Source organism: Protopterus annectens, chromosome 13.part0 (genome assembly GCF_019279795.1).
Source record: "Protopterus annectens isolate FY-2018-M chromosome 13.part0, PAN1.0, whole genome shotgun sequence".
In the NCBI taxonomy this organism is placed as follows: Eukaryota; Metazoa; Chordata; order Ceratodontiformes; family Protopteridae; genus Protopterus; species Protopterus annectens.
Genome location: NC_056747.1, coordinates 438975518 through 438988473, shown reverse-complemented (window position 1 = coordinate 438988473; position 12956 = coordinate 438975518). Strand labels below are relative to the sequence as shown.

Below are 12956 nucleotides of genomic sequence, written 5' to 3'. Positions count from 1 at the left end.
TGTGTCTGCTTCTTTAAGGATTTAGTGGGTGTCAGTACTCATGAGAAAACTACTACATTACCTCAAGATGCCCATATCCACCAAGCTGGTTACAGAGAAGTAAGGAAATTGCATATCCATACTATCCAGTCCTTTGATTTGTGAGCTACAAGGGGGTTGTGCTCTGGGGTTACTAGGCTATTAAAGGTACTGTACTAAATTCTACTAACTTTAATATGTTTACACAGTACTGAATTCAAATAAACCTGTAGGTATTTCCACTTGACTCCCACCTAGCTGCTCTAAGCGTACAAGGTATTTGTTCTATATTGCTGCTTTACATGGCAACGTTTTCTGAACCATTTTTTCTAGGTTTTTGCTGCTGTTCAGTGCACTAACACATATAAATGCGCAAAAATTATAGCAGCACAGAAAAAAAAAATAAAACTAACTAATGAGCCCTCTGACCAATAAAATGTCTAAACTATGAGTCCTTTTATGCATTTTCCCTTCTCAGATAGACAAGGTAAACACTTCCTGCCACAAGATAAATAAACCCAGTCCTCCTAATGTAAACCCACACTAGAAGAGACCCACAAGTGCAATGCTACCATAAACCACTTAAACTAGCTGGAAATCCCTTGCTGAAGGCTATTTCATGGCAGTCACTTACAATGAGAGGAACAGCATTTTTTTTTCCTTGCCTTTATTTGATGGGCCCTCAATTGCATCCTCATCCTGACTCCTGGATAATACTCTCCAAAGTCCCCTCTTTGGGCAGTAATTACTGATAATAAGCAAGGTCCAGCACTGTCCTGAAGATGGTAACCCTCTGGGCTGGGTTTGGCAAGACCTGGGGCTTCTCCAAATTTAGGGAGATTCTGCCAGGGTCGGCAAGAAATGTGAGTGACCAAGCCAAGGGCACTACCAGAAAGTCCCTGTACACAGTCACAATGAATCTGTTGTCCATATAAGGGAGCACATGGTGTCTCCAACACCACTAAAGCCAACACCCTTGTAAACCTTCTGGGTGCAAAGAGCCCAGATGGCAGCAGTTTGTAGAGAAGGTGCTGTTCATATACACGAAATAAAAATAACATCCTGCTCTGGCCTCTGGCACTGATGTGGCAGATGCCATCCATCATGTCCAGTGATATTGGCCAAGCACCCTGCCCCAGCCACGACTCCTTACAGAACTACCATAGAAACACTGACATACAGTGTGCGTTCACTGAATTTGTTGAGGTCCATGACAGAAAAGAAGCATCCTTTCTCCTTTAGAACCAAGAACAAAGGCATAAAACTCGGTGGCCTCTTTCTGAAACACAGACAGCATATTGCCCCTAAACCTGAACTAGCTGCTGCTGTATAGAACCGACTTGCTTTCTGAGCAGAACTCTTTCTAAAAAAGCTTAATAGCTCTAAACAATGGCTATCTATAACCAAGGGGAGCACCTACATGCCCTTTGTGATAAACTCACCAAGCCAAGACAAACTCTGAACCCTCTAAAAGTATTGGATGCAATTCAGGACTGCAAATACAAGGCTTGCTGATTTAACCTCCTGTTTGACTTGTATGTGATGGCTTGGGGAGACAGGGTTGCCCGACAATCAGGGGCCTGAAGTAAATACAAGTGAGTCTCTGATACTTTCAAATGAAACCACTGTTCTCACATTATGGAAACAATCATTTATCCTTCCGCTACTCAAAGATTGTAATTTCTCAGAAATGTCAAATTTTTAATCTATTCCTCATTAACTCATTCACTCTGGAGCAGCTCAGAAAAAAACTGCCTGCTTAATTCCACCATAGAACAATAGTGCAGCCTGAGTTCATTTTCAGAAAATCCATTTGTAATACCATACAGAAAGCAAATGTTCATAACTAACTATAAGAGCTAGACTAAAAATGTAAATGGGAAAGTTGTTCAGCAGACACTGATCTTTCCAACAGTGTAAATGTTGATAGTGCGTGTTAAAGTCATTATTAAATATATGGCAAGGAATGCTGATATTGTGCATTTTGTTTTACCTTTTTGGAAAAGCAAAGCACAATATCGTGGTCAATGTACCATGCAGACCCATACGATTTGCATTTAATTTGTTTGTATGAATGTCAGCTTTAAAATGATACCTTAGCCATTACTGTGTGATGGTCCTTTACGGAGATATTCACAGAAATATGATTAATATAATATTTCTCATAATTGATAAACAAAGCAGAATATCTCATCACCTACAACAGACAAAGGCTACATTATCAGTGTAGAAGTTGTGTGTCTCAATGTCAGCTTCAAAATGATGCATCATTTGTGTCATCACCTTGCTCCCTTGCAAAGATAAGGGCATAATAATAAGTATTGGAAATGTATAATTTTCATAATCCTACAAGAGTAAAATGTGATTATCTATACATGTGTACAGTGCACAAACACAGTTCTTTTATCATATTGTAAGGAGTAACACTGTCTTCAAAAGGAACTTGGCACACTGACATGCCCCCCTGCAAAGCTATTTACCAAAATATGAAAACATTATAATTTCCATAACCTAAGTCCGAAACAAACTTTGATATTTGTACGTGTGTATATAATACAGGCACAGTTCCTTTACCATGTTGGTACTACGAATACTGTCTTTAAAATGAGGTATTATGAATACTGTCTTCAAAATGAGGTATTAGCACATTCAATGCTCCCTTGTAAAGTTATTTACCAAAATATGAAAAATAAATCATAATTTCCATAACCGTAAGTCTGAAACAAAGTTTGGCATCTGTACATGTGAACAACATACAGGCAGTAACTGAATTCAAAAACAGCACAAAAACCCTGCCAATAAATGCCACTATACTTAACCTGATCCCCAGCCTCAAAAATATCAGGGGGCTCCATGCCTAATTAACAAACTCAGTTCAAATGAAAATCTGAAATTACTTTAGGTATACTGCTCCTTAGAAGTATGCTGATACCCTACAATTGAAGGTCACACGGATGCCCATGGACTGCCTCATACAAGTACTAAATAAAACTTGCATTACTGCACATAATGCACAACTTGGGACATGCCTAAGAAAAGCCCCTTCACTGACAACTGTATATATTCAGTTGCCAAACAACTGGTATGCCATGTAGCTTCATTCTTTTCAATGCAACATGGCAATAAAGCAACTGTATGACAAGCTACTTGGAGAATAAATTTCAAGTCTGTGTACATACTTACATAATGAAAAATACATCAATTTCCAAGGGTGCCATAAACATTTAAGAGTCTGCAGTGCCACATATTTAACAAGCTGAAAAACTGCTTTTAGCTACTTACAAAAGAAAATAAGACAGGACAGTGCAATTAGTTTTTCTTTGTCTCCTGCAAACAGTTTGCTTGGAAATAAAAACCCTCATTTGGTTTGGATCCCTTCCTATCTTCCTTATCTTTTCCAATTTACTCCCTACTTGCACATCACAAAACTGACACTCGTGTCCTTTCTCACTCCTTAGGAAACCTGTTGGCAGCTAAAATGCACTTTATGTTTTTTCTTCTTGGTGTGAATCTGTCCCTCTTCAGGCCATCTGTTACAGGGTATTCTAATAACTATATCCAAGATGGTAACCATTCTGTACATAGCTCATAACTGCAGCTAGCTGCTTGATTGTGCTGCTGACTTTTAGTAACCACTCCCAGTACTGTGATCCCAAGTCTGTTGTTTTGGAAAGTACCCCTCCCATGCCTTCCAACCCAGTCAAAAATAATACTGTTAACAGTATGTCTGTAGAACATTTTTATCACACACAGCCTTTGTATGCTTTTATTATGCAACAGACGAGTATTTTACTACACCACTGTTCCTTATCAAGTTTCAAGTCTTTCACTGTCTGTACCGGAGAGGTGCACAGCTCTTCCCAAAACTTTTTCGAAATTTACTTAGTGAATTCAATGCAGCTAATATATATAGCAAAATATCGTAAACACAAACACAACTTGAAATGTTAGCAGCAGGGCAATAGCTGCATACTGGGAATGTGTTGTATACACATCCCTTCATGTACCTTTCTCACTCCTTAGGAAACCTGCTGGCACCTAAAATGCACTTTTTTATGTTTTTTCTTCTTGGTGTGAATCTGTCCCTCTTCAGGCCATCTGTTATAGGGTATTCTAATAACTATATCCAAGATGGTAACCTTTCTGTACAAACATAGAAATAATTATTTCTAAACTGCAGCTTAACTCACATAAATCAGTTTACATCATCTTCACCTACCTTCCCCCAGGTAAAAATCTAACTATACCAGAAGACCTCCTAAACTGGCTTTCTTCTAATCTCCCTCAAGAAACAATTCTGCTAGGAGACTTTAATACTGATTGGAATTTATGTAACAACACCAATCCTTCTTCCCTTATCAACCTGCATGGCTTCTCACAAGCTATAAACTCTCCAACTAGAACAAATAAACTTAATAATAAAGAAACCATCTTACACTGGATACTAACAAATTGTCCACAACAAAACTATACAACAGGAACCCTCCCGGATGACCTTAGTGACCACTCTCTCATATATATTATCAGACATAAAGCAAGCTTAAATATCCCCTCTTCAGTCAGAACCATCCATAGCAAAAAACACCTTGACCATGAACTGTTTCTAACCAAACTTAAACAATGTAACTGGTCTCCCCTTAAGTCTCTCCCTATAGATGAAGCAGTTAACTACTTTAATACTACCTTCCTAGCAATCCTAGACTAACACGCCCCAATGCGTTCCATAAGAATGAAAAATAAACCAGCTCCATGGCTCTCAAATCACACTAGGAAACTAATCCTCAGTAGAAACAAATCTTGGGCTAAATGGCAGTCCACAAAGGACATAACTGATCACCAAACCTTTAAACAACAAAGAAATATAACAAAAAAGCTATCCTACAAGACAAAAAGAACTTTTATATACAACTACAACAATCATCTCTTCAACAACCACAAAAATTCTGGTCTACTATTAACACACTACTATCCCCAGGCAGAGATGAATCACCTAATCTACTAGGCTCCAACCCTGACTGTCCAATGCAAACAGCTAATGCCTTAATTCTTTCTTTACTACTACTATACTAAATCTAGCTAATCAGCAAAACCCAGATACCTCTAATTTGCCCAGTCCAAGGTCTACTCCTCCCCCTTTTCACCTTGAACCTATACCCACCTCCTATATCTCTTCCCTACTTCAAAAACTAAAACCTAATACCCCCTCAGCTGACAAGCTACCAGCCGAATACCTCAAAATAGGAGCCAAAGCCATTGCCTATCCAATCTCTATATTGATCAATAGAACCTTAAAAGAAGGTTTAATCCCATCAATCTGGAAAATCTCATATATTATTCCTCTTCATAAAGGTGGCAACTCCACTGATTTCTCTAACTTTCGTCCCATTGCTCTACTCTCCCCACTTGCTAAAATCATGGAGAAATGTATCCATAAACAAATTATAACCCACCTACTCTGCCATCAGCTCCTAGCTAACTGTCAACACGGTTTTCGGCCGTTTCATAGTACCACCACAGCCTTACTATCCTTTACCAACTGTATCAACAAAAATCGTAACAATAATACTCTATCCTCTGCTTTCTTTGTAGACCTATCTAAAGCCTTTGACATGGTTAATCATCAACTTCTACTCCACCTACTGAAGTCCCTCTCCTTCGACTATCCTGCCATGAACTGGTTCACAGCCTATCTGGATAACCGAAAACAAGCAGTTCTCTGGCAAAACCATCTTTCCGACCTTCTTCCTACCTCTCTAGGTGTCCCACAAGGCTCTATTTTAGGTCCACTACTGTTTTCCATTTTCATAAATGACCTTCATCTCTCTATTCCACAGTCTACCTGTATTCAATATGCTGATGACTCTACTATCATTTGTTCTGCCTCATCCCAAATTGATCTTCATTCTCTCACACAAAAAGCCTTCTCTACTATTGAAAAATGGTTCTCTAACCACTGTCTTCTTCTTAACCCTAAAACAAACCAAACTACTGCTCTTTACTCCCTCTCATCTATCGCCCCCTCTCCATTTCACACTTACATCCGACGATGGTACCGTTATCTCTCCTGACCCCACCACCAAACTCCATGGAATTACTATTGACAATCAACTAAAGTTTGACACTCACATAAATTCCACAATTAAATCTACAAACAAAAAACTTGGATCCCTTTATCGCATTAAACCTTTCCTGACACCAGTAGCCAGAGCCACAATAGCTAGAACCCACTTAATCTCTACCCTGTTATATGCTTCCCCCATATATACCAATCTTTCTAAAAATAATCTTAACAAACTTACTAGATAATACAATAATATTGCTAGATTTGCTACCAACTCTCCTTACAGAACCCACCACTGTCTGAATCTAAAACAGCTTGAATTACCGCACCTACTACAATTTAACCAACTTATAATCGCCTACAAAGCCCTACACCAACCCGATAACACCCCAATTCTCTCTACCCTTATAAGACCATATAATAACTTGAAGAATCTTCGCTCTGCCAACAAAATGTTGATACACACTTCCTTCTCTAATAACTTAGAAGGTGATTCTTTATTCTCGAACTCAGTTGGTAAAATATGGAATCAATTACCAAATGACCTCACTACCCTCACCTCTCTCTCACTATTTAAAACTAACCTAAAACTTTTCTTCTCCAATCACTGGTTATGCTCTTGTACCAACCCTGACTAACCATTTTTTTCTCAACCATAATCTCTACGTCTAACCATTCCTTAAACTAACCCTCCTCCTTATTCATAGCACTCTCTCTCCTGAGTACTACTTCTTATGTTTAACTCTTCTAGCCATTTGTTTTCTCAGTCTTATTCTATTTTTTGTTAACTGGAGAGGTATTATTCTATATTAATGCCATTGCCAAACTTTTTGCTTTAGATGTTTCAAAATGTTGTTTTAAAATGTTTAATCTATAAATGTTAAATCTAAATGTTATTTTATGTTTTTTTATGTTTTTGTATGTTTTTATGATGCTGTGTAACTGGAGCTTTTCTCCCCGGGCCTCCACTGAAAATGGACATGTATCCAGTTGGACTAGCCCGGTCAAGAAATGTAAAATAAAATAAAATAAATAAATAAAATACTGCTGGTCTCACAAAAGCTGATAATTAGACATCTGACACTGACAGCTATCCACTGTTTCCTGAAGTAAAACTAAGAGCAGAATGGCTTCTACAGTGCTGTTTGATTCAGGCACTGTCCACTTCAAGACAGCAAATTAAAAGGATACCCAGTGTTTAATTTCTAAGCACACCGTCTAGGCTAATGGCAAAGAGTTGTTGGCTGTGAAATTTACAGTATTACAATCCCACCCTCGTTTCATACGTTGTACAAGGTATCGTATTTTACTAACTTAATGTAATTCGCTATATAACTACCTGTCAACGATTCGAGCACTAAAGTATGACTGGTGACATACCAACCACTGTAACAAGGTGCTGCCTTCGTAAATAAAGAATGGGGACACAGCTGTGGTTTACAACTGCAGTAAACCTACACAACAGATCAGCTCTCAACTCACCTGTCAAAAGCCTGTTGGAATGACATCGCCGTCTGCTCGGACATTATAATTCCAATCTGTAGAGACGGACTAAGCTCTCCTGATGCAAGACAGCACATACAGTGCTGCTAGGCCACTCAACTCGGTGCTGTCAAAAGAACCGATGCTCAAAGACAGTGGTCACCGCCCTCTCTACAATCCAAGCATGAGTGCTGAGATAGTCGAGAGACGTGGCAAGAACCTTCCTGTCTTGATTTCAGAAGTTCTGCCTAGCCAGTCCCTGCATGAGAATGCCTCTGGCTGAATCCACCTCCACTGACTCCCCTTTCTGTCTAAGTCACACAGCTTGCTTTTTTTTATGCTGCTGTCTTATCAAACCATGGCAATATCTCTGTAGCAGAGTCAGAAACCGCCAAACAGATGGAGATGGATGATCTGTCCAAATAAAATGCATGATCCAGTAGCAATAAAGTCTGCAAATATCACAAAAGGGGATTGCTACTGCTGAACCCTCTATTTATTTGGTCAGATCAAAGAAAAATTAGATTGGGGGTGGAGGTGTTATGCAAGTGGCGGCTTGCCATGGAATAATCCGATTGGCTGCTGCCTCCTGCTCCTTGCAATGCATACAGAATCGGCTAAGACTACTTGCATACACAGCCGACTTTCTACAAAAAGTTAAATGTGAACATTATGTAACTCCACAATGAAAAGTAAGCTGAGAAAGTAACTGAAAAAGTTCAAGTACTTTTTCAACTTATTTATTAAAAGTGGAGCTACAATATGCCTGTAACGTTACGTGCACTTGTGGAAGAGATTCAGCTGTAACTACATACAGTTACTATCGTCTCACAGCCCACTCGGATGTAAGCACAGAGGTGCTGTGAGACAGTACTCAGGGTTAATGAGTTAAGAAAGAAGAAATGTTTGTGAAGATAGGAGAAGGTCAAACAAAGGTCAACCAGTCTCATTCCTCCTCACTGATCTCTCAAAAGCCATTGATACAGCCTCCCACTAAGAAATCCTTCTTGAATTCTCATCATTTGGACGAGTCAATCTTCCTTGTCCTGTTGTCACAGCTATCTGTCCAATAGACAACACACTGTCAAATTGCAAAAACGTTCACCATCTCTCCCAGTCATAGTTGGGAGTCCCACAAAGATCAAAACTGGATCCACTCCTAGTCAATATTTTCACTAAGACTCTACATACTGCAAGCAAACTATTTATCATATGTTGACCTGGTTAGTCACACTACGCTTGTTGTCCCCATTGTAAAATACGCAGACAGTTCTACACTTATCTTGTTTGTCCACATGCTCCAAAAATTCAAGAAATCACTCAATTTCCTTCTGCACTACAGAATCTTGACTAAGTAATTCCCACCTACTGCTAAACCCCAATAAAAAAGTTACTGCCCTTTAACCCCTGAGAAATGCAACTAAAACATATCTTAAAGTGAAGTGACTCCTCAAACCAAGTTACCGGCAGTCCTAATCAACAACCAACTAAAATCTGACCAGTACCTTCATCAAGGCATCAAAAAAACTCCACATAAAATTGGCTCCCACTACAGGGCTTAGCAATACCTCATAGACAGTGCCAGAAAAATCCATTGCCATATCATACCTACTCCCATCTCTTTTGTAAGCATCTTGTATTTTTATTAATCTTAACAAAACTGAAAAAAATTAAATTAGAAACTTGCTACAATGAAGTAGCTACATTTGTGGCACGCTCCACATACAAAGCCAACCACTGTGCCACCTTATGAAAGCTAAATTGTCTAGAATTACCCAATTATTATCCTAATCCCAATTAGTCGCAGTGCACAAACTTATCTATATGTCAGAAAAATGATCTGCATTCTAGCAACAAATCATCAAGAAGGAAAAGTACAACTCCCAACTACGTTTTAAAATTATGGATTTCTATTCCTCCTACACAAACTGACAGAGAAGTAATTACATTTCAAAGCCCAGCTTAAACAGTACCTAACCACCACCTGGCTTTGTCCATGTTCCACACCAGAACAACCTAACCTAGATAATGTTCACAACTGCATAACTATTTCTCTCAGAGCATCCTTGAAAGGCCCTTTATGCAGTCAATATTTCTATAACTCTCCTCTCTTTTTACTTTTTATACTCCTCCTATGCCATCCAACTGTTATGCTGGTACCAAATAGATTATTCTTGTCTAAGGGTGCATTTGAATGCTACTCCATAACTTCGGGCAGCAGACTGGATGCAAAACCATGTACACGATTCACAGTTCCAGCAGCAGCCATCCTGGATCAGGCACCACACCTAGCAAACTTCCCCACATTGCCTGTCATTTGCAAAGGTCCTTTCTCCTTCAAACGATTATCATTCATGTCGGTTGTAAAATTTATTTTTTGTAGCTACAGAGGGTGCTCTGGTTTCTTCCCACATCCCAAAGACATGGTGCAGGTGGATTGGACACTCTAAATTGGCCCTAGGTGTGACTGCATGTGAGGGTGCTCTGGTTTCTTCCCACATCCCAAAGACATGGTGCAGGTGGATTGGACACTCTAAATTGGCCCTAGGTGTGACTGCATGTGTGTGTGCCTTCTGTGAAAGGTTGGGCGCCGGGCTGGCAACTCAACACTGTAAAACTCCACTGCCAATCATGAGCAGACAGGTGAACTGCTGTGGTGACCCCTAACAGGGAAAAGCCGAAAGAAGAAGCAGCTACATACAGCTGCAGAGATTTGCTCTGTTCTTTGACTGGACTTTTTCACATTCATAATGTCACCATCAGGATGGGATGGTCACTGTAGTAGAATTTATTGCTACATATCCCCTTAGTGCTGCCTCCTCTTATACTCATAGTCACTATCTTCCTTCATAGAGCAGAGCTTGCTGTCACTACATCTGACCTTGATACTGCAGGAGCTCTGCCTCAAGGCCCTACTTCTACAAGTTTACTGAGAATTTTGTCATTGCATAAAGTAAGCACATTTATCATGGAAGAACCTTGCTGCGTATTAACTTTTATCAGTTAAATACATGCCTGCTGTGTGATTAAAAATCTCTTTGAAATAGTTTGTGCAGTCTAAGGACCTTTTACTATAGTTTGTGCAGTCTAAGGACCTTTTACTAAACTGGCCACTGTCCCCTTTTTCTTGACCAGTAGACTATGTTGCATATGCCAGTTTAGTCTCAGGAAATGACACACAACCTGTCAATTGTCTAATCTAACCTGTCTAATCCTATTGTCAATTGCTTTGTACTGGCTATAAACTGATTGCTCTCGGTTATAAAATTTGACTCGACAAACGCAAAGAGAATTCTCTCCCACACACTTCTCTAACCCAGCAACAGCCAATCCCCAACCCTGCTGATCTAATTTTTGCTGCAATAAATGTTTGAAGTATAAGAAATAAAACTGTTGAACTACATGCCTACATTACCCAACACAAGCCTGACATTCCTGCTGCAACTGAATCTTTGCTTAAACCCAGTATAAACGACTCTGAAGTTATATCTCCTGTCCATATCACCCAAAATGACCATATAAAGAAGAAAGGTGATGGCATTGTTTTATTATTTCCCAACAACTACACCACATTTTCCCTTACAGCAACCCAATACCAAAATTCAGTTTAGCAGAGATTCTTTTTCCTTTGCTCAAAATAAACAAATATGTATTACTACTGACTTTTATATCCCTCCTGGTGAAAATTCAGCTACACTGGAAGATACACTACATTGAATATCTATAACATTTCCACAACAAAAAAAAAATACTACTAACTGATGTCAATGTCAGTTGGTTGGACATAAACTCTAACTCCCTCACATCGTGCATGAACTTAGATGGTCTCACACAACTAATTAATAGCCAGAGACATCATATTCCCCACTGGACAGGTTCCTATTATCAGTACCTATCAAGTACACCACCACAGGTACAATGCAAGATTCTCTCAGTAATCATCTCCCAATCTATACGACCAGACATCTCACACATCCAGTTAAACAGCATATTTATAAAACAAAACATTATTGTGGATTACATACACTTTCTGGTACTGTCCTCCATAGCAGTCATCGTAACTCTCAACCTCCTGTCTCCCAAATGAGGAACATTAGCCCTCATAATGTGTGACAAATGGGCAAAATGTGGAACACTTACTAATGGCTTACTAACAACTTCAACTAGGAAGGTCATATGATGGCTAAAATATGCTGGTTTTACTTATAAAAAAGATTTTTTTAATGAATTAATATGATTCATATCTATTTACCCATGGTTAGCAGTTAAAAAAATTCTAACACTGAATATGTGACAGACCCTTTCACTGTGGAACTTTGGGGAACATCCACTTTTTAAGACCCCAAATGAGGTACGTTCCTCGTAATGATGTACACTTGAGAGTTATGACAGTCAGTATAACACCACCCAAACATAATGTAAAAAAACAAACATTTCCTTAAACAAGATTTTAATGAGTCATACTTACAGAATGTATGTGATAACACCAATGCTCCTAAAGCATGGGAAAAAAAAGAAACAGAAAAGAATTTTAACCAAACATATAAAGGCAAATCAATTCAAAACAGATGAATCACAAACAAACCTGCCTTAGAAGCTTGAGTACAGTCCAGCTTTGCTGGCAACTAGTAACAGGACTACAAGTACTACAGACTATGATGAACAGTTAAAGGCCAGCTGTACAGCACCAAAAGAGACTGCAATGAGAAGTACAGTGTTATCACAACATAAATATTGCTGTATATAGCATTCCCATTAAAAAAGCTACAACACAGTTCATGGGAATCCATAGTGCATTATATTATGTAGTTACAGCACTTTTACATAACAGATGTATGCATATGCACACACACGCGCGCGCACACACACACACAAAATGGTGTAAGGAATACGCTAACAGTGAAGGAGGCCATTAGCCTATTGACCAGCTGTGTGAACGGAGTAATGGGTTAAAAAAATTAGATTATGTTTGCATTTTATTTTCTTTTAGAAACAATAATTTGTTGAAAATATCATATTATGGTTCTTATTGTGATTTAAAGAAATAGGAGCAAAAATGTTTAAAGAAAGCATTAGCAAAGCATTAATGGCTCCCTTTCTCCCTTACTGGCAAACTGATAGAGTTTGGAGGAAAAGGTATGGTCAGCAAGGGCATACAACCAACTGAAATGATGAATAAATGATGTACAGAAGAGGTCTGAAAGATTCAAGATGTAGGAGTGGCAACACATAAGTGATTAAGTGGATACTAATATACTAATAATTGATCAAAAGGAAGAGCCTGATAAGGTCACGGGTTTGAGGGAATCGTATATGATAATTTTAAGACACCTCCAGCATTACAAAGAAGGATGTATAAGGTGATTAAAAGGGAAAGAGAGCTTGACAGGGGAAT

At 38.9% G+C, this 12956-nt stretch overlaps 1 protein-coding gene across 1 annotated transcript in view; it reads right to left on the bottom strand.

Annotated features, from left to right (window-relative positions):
* The window catches only part of DAPK3 (death associated protein kinase 3), a 923922-nt gene that overhangs the window by 121646 nt on the left and 789320 nt on the right, over positions 1–12956 (bottom strand). The window contains exon 6 of the mRNA XM_044054084.1: positions 12030–12056. Within this exon, the coding sequence (XP_043910019.1) occupies positions 12030–12056 (27 nt within the window). The remainder of the gene's footprint in view (positions 1–12029; positions 12057–12956) is intronic.